The sequence below is a fragment of the Porites lutea genome, chromosome 3 (genome assembly GCF_958299795.1).
Source record: "Porites lutea chromosome 3, jaPorLute2.1, whole genome shotgun sequence".
NCBI lineage: Eukaryota > Metazoa > Cnidaria > Anthozoa > Scleractinia > Poritidae > Porites > Porites lutea.
In genome coordinates, this window is record NC_133203.1 from 49,471,270 (window position 1) to 49,496,385 (window position 25,116).

General features: G+C 38.7%; 1 protein-coding gene across 2 annotated transcripts; it reads right to left on the reverse strand.

The window, feature by feature from the left end:
• Positions 1-1,135: 1,135 nt before the first annotated feature.
• On the reverse strand, positions 1,136-24,414 carry LOC140931342 (uncharacterized). 2 transcript variants are annotated; one of them, XM_073381136.1, is made up of 9 exons: positions 24,290-24,414; positions 18,787-18,982; positions 14,288-14,444; positions 10,555-10,812; positions 8,621-8,720; positions 8,300-8,358; positions 7,554-8,184; positions 3,405-3,594; positions 1,136-3,166 (listed from the first exon to the last, which is right to left on the reverse strand). In XM_073381136.1, exons 4-9 carry the CDS (start codon positions 10,806-10,808, stop codon positions 2,817-2,819), a joined length of 1,584 nt encoding a protein of 527 aa, XP_073237237.1. In that variant the 5' UTR covers positions 10,809-10,812; positions 14,288-14,444; positions 18,787-18,982; positions 24,290-24,414; the 3' UTR covers positions 1,136-2,816. The 2 variants fall into 2 exon arrangements, with proteins under 2 accessions (XP_073237237.1, XP_073237238.1); XM_073381137.1 differs by lacking the exon at positions 24,290-24,414 and adding an exon at positions 20,600-20,704.
• Positions 24,415-25,116: the final 702 nt, after the last annotated feature.

A 25,116-nucleotide genomic window follows, 5' to 3' on the forward strand; every position in this document is an offset into this window, starting at 1 on the left:
TGTTTCTTCTTCTTAGTGAAAGATAGGCTGCGTGTATTCCCCTAAGTATGTTCTTTCCTCAGGGATAGTTTAGTGAGTACATCCAATTATGAAATTATCTAGTTAAAATGCATGGATAGCTTTCCGAAGAGGGTAAGATTTTCAACCTTTCCCGACGGGAGGAGCTTGGACGCAAAAGTTTTGGTGAGCTCCCCTTTTAGGCTTGGCCTATTTTTTTTTTATTGTAACAGCTAACAACAATTACGTTTGCTTACGGCAAAACACTCAAGGGAATATTCCCAGGGTCGCATGCCTATAAAAAGAATTAGCTTAGGGTACATCATCCATTGTAAAAAAAACAGTCATATCTCGAAATTTACAATTTTTAGATGATTAGATAGAGCTAGTCGAGAATTATATTTTCTTTTTTAAAAAAAAAATATTCAGCAAAAGTTTTATTCGAGATCTAGTGATTTGCGATCTCTAACTTCTTCTGCTTTTAATAAAAGAAACAACGCCCTTGACAAAAATCTAAGACACTTTTTGGTAGTTAAACAAGCGAATGCGATTTTAATTTAATTAATTTGTCCGTTTGTGTTTGGTTTGCCTGTCAAATTTACAGATACATGAACTTTCACAGAAAGCTCGTTGTTTCTGAAACGTATTAACATTTTAGACTTTTTAAATAAATTATCGCTTATTTGAAATTGTTAAGCTTTCATAGAATGCTTGTTGGGGTATGATATATTAAAACTACAATCGCCAAGCCGGGCGCCAAGCAAGCGCGATCCGCGCGAGAATTAATTGTCCCGAAGGGTAGCTGACCTTAGTGACGTAACTTTAACTTGGATGTTAAATATGTTTTGCAGGTGCGAAAAAGTCAACAAACTGAACACAGATGTGATTGAGGTTTCAGGAAATTACTACACAGAAAGAAGAAAGTCATAATTTGGATAAAAATCTACCAACGATTGTCACAACATGGGCAACCTTAACTTGAAGGTTGCAATAGAATATTTTAATATTTAAAACAAGCTTTTCAAATAAGTTGTACCTGCTTCTTTCCAGTTGGCGTTTCTTTACTGTTTAGTAGTCAGTACAGTATACTCAAAGACCATAAAAACATCCATAAGGTTTTTGACCTCCTACACACCCTTTCCCAAGGCTGAGCTGCAGGGAACACGGATTTAAAAGCCGAGAGGGGTCCTACAAAGACGAGGAAATGAGCACATAGAACGATCGGGGAGGGATGAAAAAGTACTGTCTCTAATTTCTGTCTCAGTGCCCCTTCGCCTCAGGTCTTATTATTTATTTATAAAAATATCCCCAAATAAGCGATCATTAGAAACTGGGAATGAGGTCAAGACTGATATCAGACGAATACCCGTTCAAATCAAGACTGTTTTTTGTGCCATCACACCAGTCTTTAAAAAGGATACCTAGATATAATAACTGCCGCTCCAGAAAACTTTTTGGAGTTCCTTGTTCTAGAATTAATTTAAGAGAATAAACAGAAGTTCCAATACCCTTCGTTCCAATTGATCTTTCACTTATTAAAACGTGAAATCGTCAGTTAGAAGTGCCTTTCATGATTACTCAGTTTGACATTTAATAAAAGCTTAGATTAAAGGCAATTTAAACCGATTTTCCCGTTGTTAGTAAAACTTGTTAACTTTTTTTTATCAAATCACTCTTAGGAGTAAAGACCATCTCAAAATGAAAATAAAACAATTTGAGAAAGTGCCATAAGAAAGAAAGTTTAAAAAATACATCCCGCCTCGTGCGTTCTCAACTCAGTATGGGGAAATACAAAAATGAATGAGGTGAGAAATCATAGCAGATTGGGACAATTTATTCATTTTTCCTGAAGCTTCCTGAGGCCTTCTGTTTCTGGCCAAAGTTAAATTTTCTTTCCTTCATATGTGAAGAAGTAAACGAAAGGAGGCGATCTTCGGAAAGGCTTTTTTGCTTCTCGACTTTGTTGCTTGGATATGAGTAAAATATAAAGGGTTGTTTGTTATTTACATAGGCAAACCGGTCGGTTCAAGGTTTGGGTAAATGGTAAGAAAAATTCAGCACTGGTAAACTTCTTCCCAGAATTGCCTTTATTATTTGTAAAAATTTCATTCGTTCCATTTACCGAAAAACGGCCGCGAAAGCCTGAGACTGGTTTCAGGGTTGGCTTTGAATAATCCGTTCCGATCATTTTGTCCGGAAAAACAGGACTGCCTTTCCAGAGGTTCCGTTGTTCCCGGAAATTTTCCACTCGAACGACCCAAAAAGTCGTGTTCTATTTACTTTCCAGTCGGTCTTTCCGGAAACGTTTTGTAAATGGTAAAGAACCAAGTCTCGGTTATAGATCACGTATTTACGCAGCCTATTCCCTAGTGGTTCTCATATTGTCCCGAATATGGACTGGGCCGGACAGGGGAGGAGTTCTTCTTGGGGAGTCTCATTCGATGACGTAACGGCTTTAGGTAGTCTACGCCTAGCTGATTAAGAAACGACTAGGAGCTAGGCTGGCAATGACCATTGCACAGCGGAACCCCGTTAATACGGTCACCAACAGGCCAAAAAAAATTGGCCGTATTAACCAGGGGTTTTTTATAAGAAAATGTATGACCCTTTAGCCAGCCGGCGAAAAAAAGTGGCCGTAATAACGAGGTGACCGTATTATCGAGGTGGCTGTTGGGCGAGGTTTCACTGTATTACGAGAATAGCATTGGTCTGTAAGGACACAAACAGTTCGATAATTCACGCATGCGTATTTATAGCACTTTTTGCTCTCAGCCAACAGCCCTTCTTTTGGACCATTATGATCGTGAATTCATAAACAATTAGGACGCCTTTTGTTTATTTGATTTGCTTGACCTTCTTCCCTGTTGTTCCTCCTCAAGCTGATGCCACTTAGCAACGGACGTTGTAGTCGTCAGCATGGCGTTCCAGTGATCTACCGCTTCGTCGTTTGACGTCGATCCGATCACGACCTTCCCAATCAACCGTTTCTTTCCTCTTTCAGAGAAATGTTTCATTTGTAAAAGCACTGCTATTTTGTGTAGAATGCGATGGGGGATAGCGAAACTAAAAGCTTCATTCCATACGGGAGAGACGTCGTGCTTTTTGACCACCGTGCTTCGTTTCTTCAACTTTTTCTCGCCCATTTTTATATACAATTTCACCAATGGATCTAAAACGTGGATTGAAAAGATAAGCGGATTAACTGTGACGTAACTGTGCACATTTTGGATACTTATGATTCCTGCTACTCTTAAAGTATTTTGGCTTTGTCATCAAATGGCGACGATTGTGATTATGCCTATAGCAAAATATGTCTTACAAGGAGGATTTACGGCCCAGATCCTTTTCTGTATAAGTTGATAGGGTAATAACGATTTTGCTTTTAAGAACTCGAGAATGTAACTCACCTGGTGGCTTATTCTTACTAATTGGCTTTAAACTCCTTGCTTTCATCACGATAACTGTAAGTTTTTCAGATGACTTTAGGTATGCCAGTGATATCAGCAGTGCAGGCCCAGGAACGTCTGGCTCCACGTCACGAGAGAATGTAACCGAGGGACGAGGTTGAGAGACTGGTTGAACTGCCTGTTCCTCTACCTATGAAGAAGTTTATGGAAGGAAACTACCGGTGAGTGGGATTCCTAATGCTTTAATAAAAGACTTAAATATTGAACGAAAAACGTACTTAATAGCTTGCGTTGTCAGTTGCCTAAGAGAAGCGTAAAAAAGACTGACAATTACGTAGCTATGACAAATGACTTTATTAGCGTTGTTATAAGTGCATTCGTTCAGTCATAGGTTATAGCCCCTTTCGATAAACGACCTTTCGTCTTTTTCAAATCATCAAAGACGGTTGCGAAGTTTTTAGTGAGGGAATCGAAAGAAATTTTAGAACAGAATAAACATTCAGGAACTTCACTCTATATGCTATGCTTTGAGTCTCGTGCGAGCGTATTTAAAGTTCCCGGAGTGATTTTCTAAGATTTCCCGATTTCTAACTTGAAAGATGCCTTTATTTTTGTCGCTTTCGAATGAAAAAAGTGATTGCTGTGGAAATATTGTAACAGTTTCAGTTTCATTTTGGAGTAGTTAGGAGCCCGTAACCCTGATTGCGAAACTTAAATCAGCCTTCAGCCCCTTTCTGTTGTTTACACATTTTAGCGCACTGTTTCCCACGAACTAGTAACTACAATTGATGTTTGGTACCGCGTGATTGCTAGGTTGTATATAAGGTCTCACTAACCTTCGGCTTCTTGGTCAAAGCAAGGCCTGTTAAATAACCATCTATTTCAAATGAGATTAAGTTCCACTTAACTGAAAACTAATTTTCGAACTCATGCAGTTGATAAAGCCAAATGTTTGCGTTCTACTCCCTCGCCGACCCAACACCACAGTTTATTTTAGAAACTAAACCTTTATTGATTTTCAATGTTGTATACCCTTGAAATAGAAAAAAAACGCCTTTTCCAAATATTTCCCGGGAACGTTACTGGTATTTTACAATATCAAAAGTACAAAAGTCTTGCGTAGAATGGTAGTAGGACCAGTTGTGAATAAATAAACTTAAGCCTAGAAAATTGGCCATGGGGAGCAAGGGATGGCGCAGTGGTGAGAACGCTTGCATCCACCAATGTGGCCCGGGTTCAAATCCCGGGGTCGACGACATATGTTAGTTGAGTTTGTTGTTGGTTCTCTCCTTTGCTCCGAGAGGTTTTTCTCCGGGTACTCCGGTTTTCCCCTCTCCTCAAAAATCAACATTTTCAAATTCCAATTCGATCAGGAATCGGGTAGACGAAGAACCACTTTGTGGATGTGGTACCTCCAAATCATTATTATTATTATTATACATTGAAGAACGCTCATTTTCATACGAATCCAGCTTTAAATAGGAATATGAACACCTATTCATATATTTCCGGATGTTTGCACGAAGATTTTTCCCTGACATGCAGACCTTGACTTGTTAAAAGACAGTGTGCAAAAACAGAACATTGCACTGAAAGCCTGTTGTCATGGATACAGCCAAAAAGAACTAGTATTTGCGAATGATTTAAGATTAAACGCTAGAGGGTAGATTCAGATCGATCATTTCAGGAGAACTGTAAATAAGAATCGAACAGTGTAGCGAGCTTAAGCCTTTAGATTCTGAGTCTGTTGTAAAGAGGGATTGCAACCATTAAGGATTCTTATGTAAGGGGCAGTTGAATGCAGTAAAAACCCGCTTGTAAGAACCCTACATTTTTCCAAGTTTGGCAAAACAGGTTCTTATATTTGGGGGTAGTTATTGGCAATTTAGGCTAAAGTAGGTTCTTAGTTAGGTTCTTAAGTTTTCAGTAGAAACCATTCCTGTACGAGCAGAAAAAATAGGTTTGGTCCTTTATGTAAGTACCTAGAGAAATTGGTATCAAGAATAAAAGGGAAAGGAGTCAACTTCTGTTCTTAATAGTTCAGAAGTAAAGAAATGCACCTGACTAATGTTTTAAATGGCTGAACTTCAAGGAACACAAGGTCCAAAGAAAACAAACAATTACAGACTTCACTTCACAAAGTCACCAAAGTTATACTTCTTGGTTAAAAATGGTTATGAAAATATCCCATAACTCACATATAAGAACCTAATAAATTTTGCTTGGCTAAACACTTATATTTTGGGCTATAAAAATGGGAAATTTCTACGAGCAGGTTCTTAACCCTTTGCATACCAAGGGGGGTGGTATTTATTTCACACAAAAATAGGCATAGTTACAACAATGCTTGCCAAGTCTCTTCTTTATTACAGACACCTGCAGACCTATACATATTTAGAAAGCAAGGAAAATATGCTTTCATATGAGTTAGAGAAATTATGGGATATGATACTTTTGTGACGTCACGAGCCACCTAATTAGCATAATTATGCAAATTTTATGCAAACATTCAGGAAACGTTCAAATAACTTGCTGTGAGCTTAAAAAGTTACAATTTTGAGCTTTTCTTTTCAAAATAAAAATCTACTTACAATTTAGGTTTAAATCGATAACAAACAATTGGAGTATAATGTATATTTTCTGTGAAGAATAAATTTCTTTTATCAGGAAGAGGGAATCAAAAAAATTTTTTCAGGGTTTGAATACAAAAACTTATTGGGTACCTTTACAGCATAGAAATATATTTTTTTACACAAGAAGAGCTAGTTTCTCAATACTCTCTTCCTTCCTCTTTGAAAGGGCCTCCCTATCCCTTCTTTGAGCCGTCGTGGGCCATCACGTGCATCATCATCAAAATAATAGTTTTGCATTGTGCGGTATCTTAGAAAACAAGGCTCAACACACATTCTGACACCACAAATGGCACAGCTGTAAATGGTTTTTACATTCTGTACATGCACTTTACATGCGGACCTGGTGTCATTGCTGATGAGATGATGGAAATGGTCACGGTTGAACCTTATGTCTGGAATAACAACAGGGGCCTGAACCAAACCTGTGTCCTTCCTGAAGCTCTTCCCTTCAACTCACTGACTTATTACCTTCTTCCTAAACTCTAAACTGGTTGTACTGGCATGGTTTTGGGATTTGGTTTGAAGAATGTGTGCATTTGACACACAAACCTCTACCATATAAAAAAAAAACTTTGTAATACCACATGACAGATGGGAAGAAAGGCGAGCTTAGGACAGCCTCAGTACTCCAATAAGAACTGATACTTGGTTTAGTGACTAGGCCCATATCTAAATAAAGACTTAACCAAGCTTTCATTTCATCCACAGTACTGGGTACCATACAGAGCTTTCCCTCGGGCCTCTTTTCTGTTCTGCATACAAATTGGTCTGACTAAGTAATAACTGCCATACCTCTGGTGTAAAGAAAAGTGAGAAGAAATCCAAACACGATTTAAGATCTCTGGTGTTTACATTTATCCCAGGGTTTTCTTTAAAGTCAATATCTCTTCTTCTTTTAATTTCTCTGGACCACTCTCTTTCCACGACCTCCATTACCTCCTGTGTGCTCTCATCAGCTGAGTCTTCACTGGAATCCTGTTCGCTGGATTGCGATTCATCGGAGTAAAATTCTTCTTCAGAGGCTCGATGCTCCATTATGTTTATAAGAGGGAAGTCATCCTCGTCAACAAAGTGAATTTCCACATTGCTTTGATCGTTTGCGGAGCAAAAATCGAGTGTGCGATCGGGGTTAAGAGCCGCCATTTTTAAATCACCGTGCTGAAAATGTTTAACTTATAAGAAACTCTCAAACTTCGTCTCAATTTAAGCGAAAATCGAGCAAAATCGAGCAAAATCGAGCAAAACTGCAAAATAACTTCATGTAGTCTGACACAGAATGAAATAATGGCGTCCAGGCCCTTGGATCTCGTTTTATGGTCTCCGAGAGGGGAGTTGTGATTAGCTGGCCATATATGGCCAGTTGGTACGCAAAGGGTTAAACCGCTAGGTTCTTACACGCGGGTTTTCACTGTATTTTCATAGAAACTGCGTGGTACAAACTTCTATTATTAATAATAATAATAACCAATAAAAAGTTCCCACACTAGGCAAAGGAATTTTCAAGCAAGGTTGTTACCTGAGAGGAATCCGGTTCATCTCCTTCTCCTAATGTTTCATCTTTTTCTGTGTCTTCATCTTTCTTTTCATCATCCTCTACTGTCTCCACAGCATCCTCAAAATCATCTGTACCAGTCCCTGTAGTCGACACCACCGTCTCGCCCCCAACAGCGACTATATTTTCTGGAGAGGATTGTCTAGGTTTCAGCTTAATCACGTCTCGAAGGATGGTGATTTCAGTGTCAGAGAGAAGCTTTTTCATAGCGACGCTGACCAGAGGCACTGTAACAAATCCTATGAGGGTGGGGGATGGAGGCGGTGGAGGGGGTGGGGGAGGGGGTTCATTTTTCTTCTTCTTTTTCTTCTTGCCGTCCTCAGGTTCCGGAGGGGGTGGTGGCTCTGGTATGTTCGTTTGCATCATGTCAATCACTTTAAAGGTCACCGTCTGGTTACCAAGGTCGTTCACAGGCACATCAAACCGAAAGCTCTCATACATATGCGGATTGCTGGTTGTTTGGTAGACTTCGGATTTGATTTTACCATCGTGAGCGTACTTTACCTCAAACTCAATCATGGGATCCGGAGGTTTGCCAGTATCAGGGCGCAAAGGCAGGTCACCAAGGCGAATTAGGGTTAATGTCAAAGTGGAACTGCAAATAGGAATTCAAAATGTAATGAGAGTTATCTTAATTTCAAATAAGCCAAGTAACGTGAATTTAATTTCTTGATAGATCTACACTATGGAAAATGAATTAATTGACCCACCTTAATTGATAATAATGCAGCGTGAATTCCAGGCATCCTTTCCTCTCAATTGCATCGTCCTAGAAACGAAGGAGAAGGGAGTCCGATAAGTCCTTCAGCAAAATATTCACTAGAAAAAAGGAATGAACGCGTGACGAAGCCTGAGAACGTTTGCGTGAGAAGGAGTGTCCTGTGAAGGTAGCGGAAAGCCTAAATATCATGTAAAGCAAAAATTGATGTTGTTGTTTCTTTAGTCTTTAAATGTGACATTCACTCCGACCAGAAACTTCAACCGCTTATGGGGTTTCTGCTCCGACTTAGATGGTAATACGCGTGACTCACCGGCGGAATAACCGAGGTACTGATATCCATATCCAAGTTGCTCAGTAGATAATCATCCTGCTCTTCTTCTCTTACTGGGGGATACACATCATCTGGAGACCTGGGGGAGAACGGTACTTGACCAATCAGAAGATTTCCACTATTTTACTTTGTAGAAACAGAGTTACGGCAAACGAGTCAAGTCGACAATTTCTCGAACAATCCTTCTGGTGCCTTATCGCACATTTATGGTTACATGACTTTTCATGTGGACAGAAATTTAAAATGGAAGGAATTCAGCGATTTGATGGTGGCGAATTTACTTTTGAATTGGCATTTCCGATGGACGGAAAACGTATTTCACTTTCTAATTTTGGAATGAATGTACTCGAAATTTAAAGTTTTGGATTATTTAAGGCTAAATGTCGGTCCCTTAATTGACGTTTGCCCTCAAAATTTTCTATTGAAGTGAGATGGACAGTCAATCCAAACGTGACGCGTTGAAAAGTTTAATATGTCACTTAGCAAAATGGTCACATGGATTATCACATGACTTACGGAGGCGATAGTTTTACTTTAAGGTCATTCCCCTGAATTGCATTGCGCATCTCTACTGCTATGTTAAGTTCTATTTCAGGGGAATGACCCTGTGGCTTTCTTTGTGCCAAATTTCGATTCGGTTCTATTCTCTTTGCAGAAGCAATATATGTAATACCTATTATCAAATACTGAATCATTGGATAATGCAAGTCTACAGCTCTGATTGGCTTAACCATCATGGTAAATGAGCCATCATACCTTGCTCTCCAAATATGGTAACTGTACGCGTCTGCTCAAAATTAAAAACAAGCTGGGCGTTTTTAATAGAACAATTATTCCACTCGCGCTTGTTAGATATGAGATAATTATAGCCAACTCGGCGCGTACCCTACCATGGCATATCCAACGCGCACTCGTAGAATAATTATTAATTAGCCCCAGGCCTTAACCCTACTTGAGAAGGAGATAGATAAAATAAATAAATAACGATTTGGAAGTAGCACAGCCATTACAGTCAAACCGGGAAAACCGTGATCACCAGAAATATTTCTGGAATGTTATTGTGTTCCAAGAAAAAAGCCAATCAGGCGCGAGAAAACTAAACCGCAATCAAGATCGTTAATTATTTTGTGGTTTTGTGACCAGTTCATGCGTCTTGATCTTTCCTGTGATTGTTGGTCCTAACACAATAACCATTCCTGAGATATTTCAGGTGTTCACGGTTTTCCCAGTCGCACTGTAACTGGTTCTTTGTTTAAGACCCTGTTTAAATGGAGTGGGGGACGCCGGTCTAGTGGGGTAGGTTTCTTTTGTTTTGTGTCCCCCAGAGCGTGAAAACAAAAGAAACCAACCCCACTAGACCGGGGTCCCCCACTCCATGTAAACAGGCCCTAACTGACTTCCGGTCGAATTGGAACTGATTTGGAAATGTTGGTTTTATGAGGAGAGTGGAAACCGGAAGTACAAAAAGAAAAACCTCTTGGAGCAAGGGAGAGAACCAACAACAACCCAAATATGGCGTTGACCCCGGGATTGAACCCGGGCCACATTGGTGGGAGGTGAGCGCTCTCCACTGAGCAACCCTTGCTCCTTTATAACGAGATGAAGAAGAAACTGGCATGAAACTTTTGATCTCTGAGTGGATATAATTTACGACAAGTAACGGGATAACTTGGTCACGTGGTACAAACTGACGTTTACAGTTTGCCGTAATCGGGTTTCTAAAACTCTTTGTTGTTTCCTACACCGGGAGTAAGAGGGCTCTTTACCACTGTTCTGGAACGATAATTGGCCAATTTTTTTGGAGATAATATAACTGACAAGTTGCCATAATTTTAAGATACTTTAAGCGAACACCGTTTTTCTTTTTTTTAATTAAAACGTTTCAAGCGTTGACGGCATTTTTGTGGGCATACCTGATTGGTCTCCTTGTCTCAGGCTGAACTGGAATGCTATCAAAATCCACCAAAGACTCATCTTGATAAACAACGTACGATTCCTTCTCAACACGCGCGGTCCGTCTGGCAGGAGTACTGGTAATTTTAGCAGCCGCCTTTTCGTTTTCACGATCTCTCTTTGATCGGTATGAGTAGTAAATACCCGAGGCTGCTACAGTGGCTATCATAACACCGCCGACAATAGCTAATATTATCAGTGTTATGATGTCCATTGCGCTGTAAGAAGAGAATTAAAGGGTAAACAATAAATAAATAATAAAAAATACTTGTACAGCGCTCACATCCACTCGTTATTTGTGGTGCTTTACCCCTCTTGTTCACTTACTACTCCAGCCTTATTACCTTTGTGTCCTTCCCCTTAAAATTACAATTGTGACTTGTTATTACAATCGGCACAAATTCTTTTTAACATTTGTGGCCCCTTTTTACATCTGGCACCAATTACCGTAAAATTTCGAAAATAAGCCCCTCCATGTATAAGCCCCTCCAAATGTAAGCCCCCCAAACCGCTCACACAAAAAACCCTCCGTTAAATCGCCCCTCCAAATATAAGCCCCCCGGGGGCTTTTACTTGGAAAATTTCCCTTAAATACAAAATAAAACAAAGTAAAAACGGTAAATTTATTTCCAACTATAAGGCTAGCCCAATCGATTTTGAAACACAAGTTTCCCTCCGCAGATGAGCCCTTCCAAAAATAAGCCCCTCAAAAGGGGCCTTTGAAAAATGTAAGTCCCGGGGCTTATTTTCGGAATTCTACGGTATTACATTGGTGACCACAACAGGGTTGTTAACAGAACACAGCTGTTAACTAAGCTGAACCTAGGTATAGTTAGCTATCTACTTTCGTCAGCTTTTATCTCTGACTAAACCGCCATTTACGGTTTAAGAAAATCCCTAGCTTTGTTGTAGCAGTTGAATTTATGGTATATCGTGACTGATTGATTAAGATCGCCAATCAGAAAAAACTATTAACTTGTATCTCGTCTCTCTTTATATACATATATCTAGGTGCCTATCAGATCATGATTATTTTATTTTTCTCTCCTTTTATTACATACATACATACATACGTTTTAATTATTGTAACTCCCAATCTGGGCTTTTCAGCCACAATGTATTAATTTATTAGCTTTCCTTTTTTTATTTAATGGACCATATTACTTATACGTTTCTCTCTGTTTTACAAAACTGTTACTTTGTTAACCTCTTTTTTTTCTCAAACTCTTTTGTTCGGAGATCTATCAGTGTAATATTTAGAACTTTTGAGACTGGCCTGCCTCGATTAGTTTGAATTAGTTGAAACTGATTTAAAACCTGTGCATCATCCGGAATTTTGTATATATGATTTCAAGTATAATACGTCCGTTCAAGAATTGATAAGCCTGGTCAGTCTTTTAGCTTGCGAGGAAAACTTACAAGAGCCAAAGAATCAATTTGTGGCATTTTTAACTTGTTAGTTGTATCTGTAATACAACAGTGTCCATGTCGCAAGTGCGATTTGAAGTTAATCCCAAGGAAATCAAGCCCCCTACCTGATATAATTTACAATGGTTCGCGTTGATGCTTAGTTAAATGTAGTTCATATGGTTCTTGAAATGTAGCTAAGTCGACTTCGGAATCTGCAGGCAATTTTTTACATGTGATCATCCGGGAGGACTTAATTGCCAAGGCCACTATTACAACTTTGCTATAGAAACACAAAGGTAAAATATTTGGGGATCGGAGCGAATTACTTAAAAGGACGACTATAGCAAAACATCAACAATTTCCCAACACTTTTTTGCAAACAAAAAAGCAATGCTTCATTTATTTCTTTTTCGTGTTCATTTAATTCTTTTTTTTTTTTTTTTCACTCACTGGAGGCGTTAATTCGGCTTTAAGACTGAATGCGTAAAAGCTAAAAGGAAACCCGCCAATTTTGTAATTGAAGGGAAATGTATAATTACGTGTGGCCATGGATGGGGAGAAACAGAAAACGTCACTTCTTTTTACTCTGACAATGAGCCACAAAGTTCTTATTTAATTAGTTTTAGGACATAGTTTCTAACAAGCTAACACAACCTCAAATCGGGTAGATCTTAATTCACACTTCATTATTTTTTAAAAAAATAATTATAAATCCGCATAACTTTGAGCGTTAGTTATGCAGGAGCATCTCTCAAGAAAATTATAATCTTAAATTTTCTGTTAGCTTGTTAATTACTTCATCTAACTAAATCTATTAGTCCCCAGTTAGTGGTGGCTGAAAAATTTTTCTTAATTTATAGTTCCAGGAACATTGCTGAAAGTTCACAATCCTTGATCCGTATACGTGGATAATTTTACATACCTGGGACTATATTCTAAGATCTACCGTTTCAAAGCATGGTATAATCTTAAGCTTGCAATTAACCATCTCGAATTGTTTCGTCGACTTTCAGTTTTTAACGACCTTTTAAACCGGAAGCAACTTGTGATCACGTGAGCAGAACTATTCTAAATAAACCCAACAAAGATAACGCTCTGAGAGTAAATCTTTTCTAGTTCTTTCTTTGTTCGCTAGGTTTTAGTTATTTTCTCTTTTAAAATTGTAATGCATGAATAATTGATCAGTGTATACACACTTAAAACAAGGAAACAGAGAAGAAGATGACAGATGATTATTGTTGAAAATTCTTGCTTTTTTATGCCAAGCTAGGGAAAATAGATATGTTACAGAAATTACTAATTTTTCTCTTTCAGTAGTTCAGATTTTTAGACAAAGAAATTAGGGTGATTTTTTCGTTTTTCAGGATTAATGAATCAATTATAATCCAGTGATAGATTTATGCCACAATTCCCTTGTTTTTTTCTAACTTGATATTTATCGAAATTGACCCTCTTTGTCAGAGATCTCAACTTAACAACTTTTTTGTTGTCAAATAAAGCAAGAAAATACAGAAAGTTACATCCAATACATTGCTTCATTATTCTTTAGCAAACTGCTAATTTTCTCACCAGCCTCGAGCGACATACGAACCGCGGTAGCTCTCACGTATCAAAAATTCAAAAGGTTTATGATAAGCTCAATTCGGAATATAGTGTCAGCAGTAAAAAGAAATATATATCTATGACGTCTCCTTTTGATACAGTCGGGAGGTCAAGAATAACATGATATTGTTCAAACCAAACTGAGCGTCAGGCTAAGTAAATTTTTTTCGTTACTCAGTAAAAATTTAAAGGTAAAGATAACTCCCAAAATTGTCATTTTGTACTATAATTTTCTATCCCTTATCTATTATTTATCATATCTGGTATTATTATTTTTTTAGTTGTATACGCTGTTCGTCCTTCGTTGTTATTATGTCGGGTTAGTTTCGTAGGACTATTTTGGAAACGTAGATTTTTCTGTATTTTAATCTGGGTTGAATCTGAATATTAACAATCACCAATTTTTACCTCCCTTTAATGAAAATTCCAGGTAAACTAAACAAAACCAAATAATCTACAATTAGTTTTATAACCATGGGCAGATAACAAGCGCCCATAGGTAAAGCTCAAGGTAGCTCGTTAAACTGCGCTTCGAACTTGACATTATTTTGCGCAGAACTGTTTCTGATCAGCATCGATCGAGGAAAAACGTTTTAAAATATTCTTGACATATTTGCCTGTCTGATGGCAACTATGTAGAAAATCTTTTACTTGAAACGTAAAGTTAGCTTTGTGACTCACCTAGCCAAGGTCGCACCTTTCGTTGATTTTTTGTCACTCTCCTTTGCCTCCTTCTATTTGTGCTGTTATGTCTCCAAATTGCAGAAAGCTTCGATTATTGTCAGAATAAATTCAAGTCATCGTGGATCTTTGACGAACGTATACAAATAGTCTACACCTGTAGAAGTACAATTAAAACAAAAATAAATACGATAAAATCAATGAACCTTTCAGCAGCTGTAGCAAGCTGGGAGCAAATAAAAATATCAATTCATTTCCAAACCGCACACGGGTACGTAGAGGAGCCAATTAAAGTGCTTGGGTTTTCAAAGAATAACAAAAGGGAAAGTTCTGGCCAACAAACAATCTCCGTAACAGCAAGAAAGAATTAGATGTTTTAAATAACATAGACAGGTTGGTCAATTAAAAAGTAGAAAATTTATCATTCGTAAGAAAGAGACCCTCCTTCATTGAATTGTTAGGGGCCTGAGGAAAACATCTTTTTTAACTCTAGATTTATTTTTGGGAAAGTAAGCGTTGCGCGAGTGGACGTCCACTGTGGACGTTAAGCCCCATGAAAATTGTAGTGGCGGATCCAGACCTTCAGGTAAGGGGGGGGGGGGAGCCCGGTCATCCAGACCCTAAGATAAGGGGGGGGGCGGTCTCAAAAATTTTTTTTTCGGCCCTTTGGGCCTTAGTTTGGTCTTAAATTAAATGGGAGAGCCGGGGGGGTCCGCGATACTCCCCTGGATCCGCCAATGAACTGACGCAACATTGTTAGCCAACAATTCCCAACAATTGTTGGATGTTACATGTTGCACACCCTGTTGCATGGTGTTGCGTGTTGTTGGGCGTTGTAGCGCAAAATTTCAAACCGGTCAAACTAGTGAGCTAACAATTCCAAGCATTTCTTTTGTTCTGTTCTGTGATCGCCGAAGCGTAGCGCAACCTTGTTAGATCCGTTTCCACAGCTCTTCTGACCGTTTTTAGGCCACAGAGGGGCATTACATGGTTTACAAAGTCTTATGAGTTGTATCCTTCCCATGATGCACTGCAAGTCCCAGCATTGTTGAGAGTTGTTGCACCTGTTTGCACACCACTGCCATCACGGACGCAACAACTGCCAACATTGTCGGCCACGTAATTTGAGATTTGTTGCGTCCGTTTGCACACCACTGCTGCCATCACAGACGCAACAAATGCCAACATTGTTGGCCGCATAATTTTGAGAGTTGTTGCACCTGTTTGCACACCACTGCTATCACGGACGCAACAACTGCCAACATTGTTGGCCACATAATTTTGAGAGTTGTTGCGTCCGTTTGCACATAGCTTTTTGTTGCGTTTTTCCCTTTAACGAACTGATAGAAACTTTTCCTTTGGTAAAATATTCACGAAGGAAACTAAACTGCTCGGAAAAGAATCATTCTGATCTTCTATAGAATTACTGATACAAATTTTAAATAAAGATGTTATCCAGAGGATAAGTATTACGAAAACCAATTGCGAAATAGTTCCAGTGGATAGTAATTTACCCAGTAGAGAGCGCTATTCACCCTTTGAACAACTGGGGCCAGATGTTCTTAATCCACTTGTTGCCTCGTCCTCGGATATTTTTGAAACCGCCAATTTTCTTACCCTCATTCGAGAGGACAGAGCCCTAAACCAACCTGGAGAGCGGTTTAAAAAAGATTTCGGTGATAAGTTTCGGTGATAAGCGGATTTCTCAGGGGTAGCAATCATGTAGTTATCCTTGGCAGGGATTCGCCGCGACCGATAGTTTTGTAATGTCATCCTCAAGAACTTCGAACATCAATCCTGAGGCATTAACCCGTACAATAAAGAGTGCATTGATGTTCCGGCAACCGTGACGTCAATCAAATATAACAACGGGAAGTCGAGGAAGTTGATTCTTTTCTCTAGATTTCCTTTCTTCAGTGCTCTGACTCAATATCGTCATACATCAGGCCCCAATCGTTCAAAAGCTGCTATCAACCGGATAAACCGACTAACCAGAGGATACGTATTAGAGACACTAATTGCGACAGTATCCAGTGGAAAGAGATTTATCCTTTCGACAGCGAATATAATCCACCGGTACCTTTGAAAAAATCATGTGGCACCTGGAGTTAAAACAAAAGCTTTCAATATCACTGTGTCGCACAGAAGAGTTCCATCGCTGAGACGAAAGTGAAAAATTAAACTCAGGGGTTGCTATTCATAACATGCGTGGGATGTCAGCGTCCCTCGTTGCTTTATAAGCACTTACGATGCGGGTAAATAAGCCGATTACCCAATAGCCGTAAATTCGAGAACGTCGTGTAGAATGCCTCTTAATATGTCCTTCGAAGAAACCGGTACTAGTAAGAGTGAAACCGTGGTCCCCTGCGCTATAAGTACCTGAGAATACTCCCCCGTGCCTACAAAACGACGTTACAAATTTCAAACAATTTTATTGATCAATAAATATATTTTCAGCCATTAACCTAAGGATTTTCGCCACTCTTACAAGTCAAAGAAAAATATAGGACGACAGAATGCCCTGCTTTTTCCAAGAAAGACGTGGATACGCAGTCATACTTTTACAACTATTTCGAGAAAGGTTGTCGGAGAAAAATGTGCACGCGACAATCCCGAAAGGTAATATGGGATATGATCAATACACTGTTCCTGACACTGTAGCTGTCGAACTTCGATTTGTTGCTTTCCTTTAGCACTTTCAAACATAAGTCCATGGCCTCTCGTGCCATTTTTTCAAATTTCTTTGAAGAACAGTAAACTCAAAACCACCCACAAAACCTTTCGGGATTGTCGCGTGCACTTTTTCCGACAACCTTTCTCGAAACAGCTGTATACGCTTCTGAAACTTCATTATAGCCTTAAGGTGATTCTTAAGTAAAGGAACCTAACATAGATTTTCGATGAACTAAGGTATACACCGATGAAACAAGTCAAAAAGCTTTAAAACTTTATATATACAAGGAGTTGTCGGAAACGTATGTTAAAAGTGTGAGTCTGGTAGTACTCGTTTTCATGGTAATGGGGCTTTTGGGGGCCTTTAACTATCGAGTGCAGCCTAAAACTGGACTACAAAATGCCTTTGTATACCTTTGCTTTTCTCTACACTCCAAAGTAGACTTAATTTGGATAAACGAGAGAGAGAGCACAGTGCAAAAACATGCAGCGAATCACTTTAAAAACAGCAAGTAGACATATACGTGAAGTGCTTCATATGCTGCCTTAAATACATTTTAAATTGGATTTCGGATACGCAATCATTACTGACTTTGAACACGAAAGGGTTTTGCCAAGTAAATACGCGACTGGAACAAAGACTGGACATTTAAATCCCCGTTACGATTTACTGAACACACCCATTGTGCGAGTTGACACAGTTCATTGGACGCATATGGTTAACATTCCTAAAGAGCTCGGTCTTAGTTTTAGGCTAGATCCTTACTGAACCTATTTTTCACCCATACTTTGATATTTTTTTAACATGCTGGCCGCTTTTGATAAGTTTTACATGCATCAAAATAAAATTTTGTTTTTTTTCTAGATCTTCTTTAAGTCGTTTGTGATTTTCATTCCCTTAAAATGGCACATAATTGCGTGGTTGAGCATAATTCTCACAAGTGAAGCGAATCTAAACAATAGGTTCGAAGATTCAAGCTCTACAAAAATAGCACTAACGTTAACTTAAATTCGCTTTACCGTCTTTAAAAGTTAAAAATGTCAAGTAAAGGCTTAGATTTGAAAATTTTCGCCGGTCTCATGATTATTTTTGGGCAAAGCGCGCTGAAGTTTTCAAGTCAAAGGCACATATTTAACATAAATTATAATCTCGCAAGTTCTTGGCGGGCGAGTCTTCATACTTTACACGAAAACCAAAAAACTCTACTGAAAGAAAATTTCTGTCAGTGAAAAAGTAAATCAGAGATGTATATCGATATCCATTTTTTAATGTTCGAGAGACATAAGAGGAGTGAATCGCTGGAAAGAAGTTTAGGATGGATTCTTGAGACTAATTTATGCAGGCTATGCTAAGTGAATCCCCATTGTAGGCGAATGTTTATTAATCCTTTTGAAGGGATGCAAATTGTTAGAAAAAACAAGGATTTCGCTAGAAATCTGCGGTATATTTCGATTAAGAACACACATCTGAGATAAATAGAGGCAACTTTTTTATCCACAGCAAATCCCTTGAGGAGAAAACGTACTTGTAAGAGGAACTTCTGGAGTTCTTGCTGAGCGACAAAACGTTGAGTGTTAAGCAAAGTACATCAGTTTATGGATTAATAATGAAACTCCCTTTAAATCTCAGAAAATCCGTTCACCGATGTGGGAGTAGGTCTAGGAGCGATTAGCTATTTTCTCGGTGCTTTTGATATGCTTTTGCAAACACAGTTTAGTTCAATCACACTGCTCTTTAACACTCGAATACAAGTGAATGCTAACAATAGTCCAAATCAAATTTACCGAAAAAAAAACCCTAAGTAATCTATTTTGTTTTAACTTACCTTTCATTGCAGCCTACATCGCGAATTATGTCCTTAAATGCTTTCCTCTTGTTTAAGAACTTGATATAGGCTTTTCCAGAAAGAAGTGGTTTGTCGCCAAAAGGCACTCGATCAAAATCCACTGAATTGATTCTCCACACTTCAGTTCCTTCAAGTCGAAGTGTTTTGTAATTCATATGAAATCCCTGGGGTCACCCTGCATGAAGAAATAAAAGATAAAACAACCTCAGCCATTTAATGAACTGCACTATACGTTTTAAAAGTGAAGTTCTATTTGGTATCAGTTAATTATATCAATATTTTAGCACCACAAAGGGAAAATAATCAATGATTTTTAAGGTATTGCTATTAGTTAATAACTTGTTTGGTGTTCTTATGAATCGAGATGTATATCAATTTTATACAAACATATCTGCTGATCAGGCACTACCGCCGGGCCCTTCTAATTTTCTACATAATGCTATCGCCAGTTTTGGTCAGTTTTGTTGCTAAACAGCAATGACCAAAACTCCTATGGTAGCCACAGGCTCTACTTTAAAAGTTGTTTCGAAGATAATGTATCGGTTATGCTGTAAGAAAAGGTTAATGTGAGGTAAATGAGCTTAATGTTCTTTCGATATAACGGTCATGAGTTGCATATGATAATTTGGTTAATATATTGCTTTTAACGTAAACCAAAACAAATTTAAAAACACGTTGACATGTAAATTATGTTTATGAAACCCTGGCTTTGTGCTTTATTGTAGTCTCATAAATTAATTAAAGAACATTCAGAACATTTAGAACTTTTAAAATCACTAATGGCCGTGTTAACTGAGAATATATTGAAATATAGTTCTCTTGAACGGGATCAAAAAGTGGCAATTTTTGAACACCGAAAATTTGCGCGCGCTTATTGCAGAAAATTGGCGGGAGAATAGTGCATGCTAGAGTCATCGCTTGGACTCAGTTTAATCTGAACATTTAAAATTTCTTCTTTAACGCAAAAGTAAAGCTTAAGCTTTGATCATTGTTTTTTCACCTCAACACATTCTTGAATTGCCGCGGAGTCAGTTTTTTTTCTTTTTGGCTCGCGACAGCCACAAAAAAGAACAATACATGAATTATCATGCAAGATTTTAGCCCAACCGGCACAAGTAATTGTGCTTTTACAAGTTCAGGGATGCAAGTGCATTTAAAAACCCTTTTAGAAAAAACACTAGCCGATTTACGGGACACAAATTAAATTGGGGAGAAATTTTTCATTTGACTAGTACTTTTACCTACCTAACCTCTGACTGCGCGACAGGTAACTAAATTTAATGGTCTTTTCCGGACTCTTTGAAGCGCACTAAATTTGTGTCGCGCCTTACATCAAGCAAATTTGTTAGATAGAAAAATTCATGTGTCTATATGTTGTAATCAGAATTATCATAGTAACAGAAAAATGTGAGATTTTAACGTCAAATGCGAAAAGAAAGTAAGAAGTTCAGCAGGTTTATACTGGATACTTAAGAGCACAATTGATCATGCATTCAGCTGATTACTTATGATTAATATGCAAAAGACTTAATAACTTACTATCATTCTCACACAGATATTGGTCTTACTTCTTCATGCTATCTCTTGGAATAAACATTAACCTAAATTATTCCTTAACTTTGTTTAGAACAGATATACTAACGCAGAGCCACAGCACGGGTGTAAACCATCCATCAAATTGCGCACTTGCAGGTCAAATTTATCCGTTGCCAGTGATACAGAAAAAGCCGGCCTTTTTTACTAACCTCAAGTCAGCTTTTTACATTTTAAATACGCGACAATTCTCACTTACTTCTTTGTGCCACTATCTTTGCTTCGTTAATAGCCGGTTGCTCAGTTTAGTGTCCAGAAACCGTGGACCTTTGCTCTCTGACAATTTTGAAAACTGGCGCCATTTTCAGCTGTTGAAAACAACAGCCTCGACACGGTTTATGGGCAGCGACTACATACGAATATCATTAAACAAATACAAAAGGCTCTTTATTTATTTATAAATGTAGGACACGTTTGATTTGTGCTGCTTTATGTACTTTGGTGTCAAAGATAAAATGACCTTCCCAACCTCTAAACAGCGGACGAAACTAACTAGCGACATTTTTAAACAATGTTTATCCAGCAGACGAATCTCCATTGATATTCAAGTCCTACAAAATTATTTTATAGTTGCTTGTTGTTTAGAAGTGCATGTTTTTATCGTGAAGGTCGTAAATAGGTTTTCGTACAGTGAAATGTAAAGAAAACAAGGAAGGTGTCAAAAGAATCTGTTTTGCTACCATCGCTTTAGACTGCAAAAAAGTCCATTTTTTCCTCAAAATTGGTTTAGTGTAACGTAAGAATAGCCTTAGAGTCTCACTGCGCGCGAGTCTGTTCGCGCGTACTTGAATACCCAAAAATTCGGACTGTTTTGAACTCTAGCGATGGTGGATTACAAAATAGTCAATTTTTTTCTTAAAATCGGTTTAGCGTACTTTATTTTAGCTCCCGTTCACCGACATTAATTTTTTTTCCTGACGTTGGTCCTGAACCACTTTCTACCCAGGAAGGAAACTGAATAATGTCAGGAAGGAAATACAATGTAACTTCTTTTCCGTCGGAAAAATTAAAATATTTTCGACTCACTCAATGGAGGTTTTCCGTTAAGTTCAAGCGAAAATAATTAAAAAGTCAAAATCCAAGACGCAAGCACTTATCCATAGTGTGCAAGTTGAGTTATTTTACTGGAGAATTTGAATTTAAGACCGGAAAGCGGGGTTTTGTGGGGCGCACGTTAATGATCTCAGACTGCCTGAGTCACTGCGACGTAGAGAAACTGAGTTTTTCTTGTGTTTTTTTTTTTCTTTGATAGACTTTTTACAGTCCCCTATTTTCCGGTAAGATCATCAAGGACAAATAGGGATAATTAAATGTTACGTAGTTGTCTCCATACGTACTGGATCTGAAGAATATTGTCTTGTCTTGTCTTGTCTTGTCTTCTCTACTTCAGTTGCAAAGCGAGCTGCCTGGACGCGCGCAATGTCCCTAAATGTAGCGTTTACTAGCGTTTACCCAAACGGTAGCAGGAAACGGAACAGTCGCCCCATTTAAGTGCATCCATCAAAGTCTAATAGATAGGTTAAAAATCTCTAAAGATATTATCCTAGTGTTTCTTTTCAGTTTTATTTTGAATGTACTCGACAGGTGTATTTTAAACTTCCTTTGATGGTCAATGTTATAAACTACTATTGTAATAAAATTGAAATTGAGGGAAAATGAGAAGGAATCAAAATAAATAAATTTTAAAACCATCGTGCGTCCCAGTTTGACTGAGGACCTCTGAGATTTCTGTCCTCTGCAGAGTCTAAACGGCCGAGTCATCATGATGACATCGTCAACGGGGTTTCATGGAGCAGGTTGATAAACTACACCTTACCGTAGTAACGTTCGGGTTCCAGGGTGGTTGGTATAGAGAGGGGGAACTCGTGGGTGAGGCAACCCATGTATAAAAATCCTGGTAACATAGAAGGAGAGTCTAGTGACCGGATAGAGAACAGTGAAGAAGCCACCTTTTCAAAGCTTTTCAATTTAATCCTAATACTTGAGTTGTTTAATCCTAATAGGTGGCTTGTTGCGTCCGTGTTGGCAGTGGTGTGGAAACGGATGCAACAATTCCCAAAAACATGCAACAACATGAAACAGGGTGTGCAAACGGAAGCAACATGTAACATCCAACAATGTTGGGAGTTGTTATTCTTTCCAAGGTTGTTTATTTTTGCAACGCAAAACATGAATCTCACAATAAGTAATCTCCATTGCAAAGTATGAACTGATAACAGTTACACTCGGCGAGCAGTCTTTCTCTTTCTTCGCATGTATTGAGCGGAGAGCACGCGCGCGCGAGCGTCGAGGAGCGGCGAAACGTGTCCATTTGCGTGTCTCGCGCGTTTTGCTCGACGGACTATAAGAAAAAAGAGAGACTGCCCATAGTCTAGATAACAGTGCAGTGCCGGATACAGACCTTGAGATAAGAGGGGGGGGCGATCATACAGACCCTTAGGAAAGGGGGGTCTCCAAAAAAGTTTTTTCGACCCTTGGGGCCTCAGTTTTGTCTAAAAATAAGAAGGGGGGCCGGCTCCCCCGGGCCCCTCCCCTGGTTCCGCCACTGCATTGAACCTGTTGTTTCAACTTTAAACGTTATAACTCTGGTTTGTTTCACCTCTTATGCTTAGTAAGCTTCTGAGAATTTTAAGTACTCTCAGTATGTTGGTGGTAACTTTTTTATTGCATCTGGGTGAAGAGAGACAAACCAGAGTTAAATTTCTGCTCTATAAATAAAAAACCAAGAACAAGAAGTCCAAAGACTACTGCAAAGCCGATTTAAAACAACATATATTGTTTTTTATAACAATATTTCGGCTGGCCATACCAGCCTTCTTCAGGTTTACAGATGTTACTGCAGATGTTTTTGCAGCTAATTTAATCCTATAAATAAAACAACGCGACAGCAAGGCTGGAATATTATATGAAGTTTGACAGTGTTTACCGCTCGGTCACCAAAATCGGCATGCATGTTTCCGGCACCATAATTTAGTCCCTCGATCACCGCGGTTTTAACTAAACATTAAGATTTAACATCAACACTACAGAGGTTCAATAGTCACACATATAAATCCAAAAATTCGCAGTCTATAAAGCAGCAGGGTGGTGGTTTGTAAAGTTTTGCGTCGGACGTTTGTCGAGGACGAGCTGCAATTGGCCCTGGCTTGGAATAGTTTTCCGGCTGAGTCGTATTCAAATTAATGAGAGCTGGTTAAAAAAAAAAGTCGTCAGAACTGAAGCGTAAAAGAAAAAATGGCAATAATTGATAGAATTTGAAATAACTAGAACCTGAAGCAAGAGAATGAATAAACGTTTTCCGTTTCATCTGTATTTAACTCTCATGAAATTCCAACCTGGTGCTTCTTTTGTCCCGGTTTAACACAAGGGTTTTCACCGCCTCGTCAAACACAAACATTAAAAAAGTTTATTATGTGAAGGAATTGCTTTTGATAATGTCCATCGAGTTGGTTATAGTAGGACTTCTGAACTAAAGATGTGTGAAGCTAAGCGACACACAAGCACGGTTTCAACGCAGCAGCCTCTAAATACATATTTCTACTTACCAGGTACAGATCTAGACTCTTGCGTAGACAACAAGTCAGTTAATAAAAAGCCTTAATGTTCCTTTCAGAATCAATATAATATTCACCACATGGGCATTAAGTTGGCAATTATGGTAGTAGCTAGTTCTTTTTCAGGTAGGGAGGATAGCCAGTGGTTACGTACTGCCAGGACTTAAGCTTTTCAGTAACCAATATCGTTGTAATTATGGAATACAACAAGTTGTAAAATCATTCTGTTCATTATCGCGATCGTGACTGTCACCATGCAACTCTGCATGTTCTGATCTAAAAAAATTAAAACTATGACTTGATATAATTAACTAGTCGTCTGCAATCCTACATACCTTAGTTGTTTGCAATAGACAACATCAAGAATAGATCATTTGCGTTGTTACCCGCCGTACGGTGTTGATATCTCTGTAGCGAGAATCGACACGGCTTATGCCTAGCTATCACAAATACAGTAATTAAACTGCCTCAGGGAAAACAGCCGGAATGGCTGCTTACATCAAACACTTATGAAAACAATCATTAACGTATTTACTCGAACACTCTCTTGTTCAGTTTTTCCGCATTTTTTTGATAAGGCACATTCCGAGGGGAATTGGGAGTGGGGCATCTATTAAAATCACCGCCCGAAATGTAATACTGTTTACTGCCTTTAAAAAGCCCCCTCGGATATAAGCCCCTCCGTATATATATAAGCCTTCCTAAAACCCCAAGAAAGATGTATAAACCCAGGGAAGGAGCCATAGTCAGGAGGCCCCGCCCGGGGCTTAGTTGACGGTATTGTATTTTAAAATTGAGGTGAATAAAAATATTAAGGGGCCCTTCATGTCAAAAACAGAGGCCTCAATGATGCTGAACTAGGTTCTCCCACAGTGGAAGACTCCAGTCCTGATATTGAATTATCCGCGAGATCTCCGGCGGAAGACGAGCCAACCAGGGGCACGTTTCTCGAAAGACCCGGTACCTTTTCGGGCCCAAAATCAAATATTCAAATCCAAATGTAGATCGAAATATTGCATCTATCATGTTAGATGCAAAACTATTGAAACCTGATATCTTGCATGTAAACAACAACAGCTTTACGGGCCCGTTAATTATCAGGACTTTCGAGAAACGGGCCCCAGGTCCCCAAGGCTTTTAAGCGGAAAAGCCCTGGGGATTG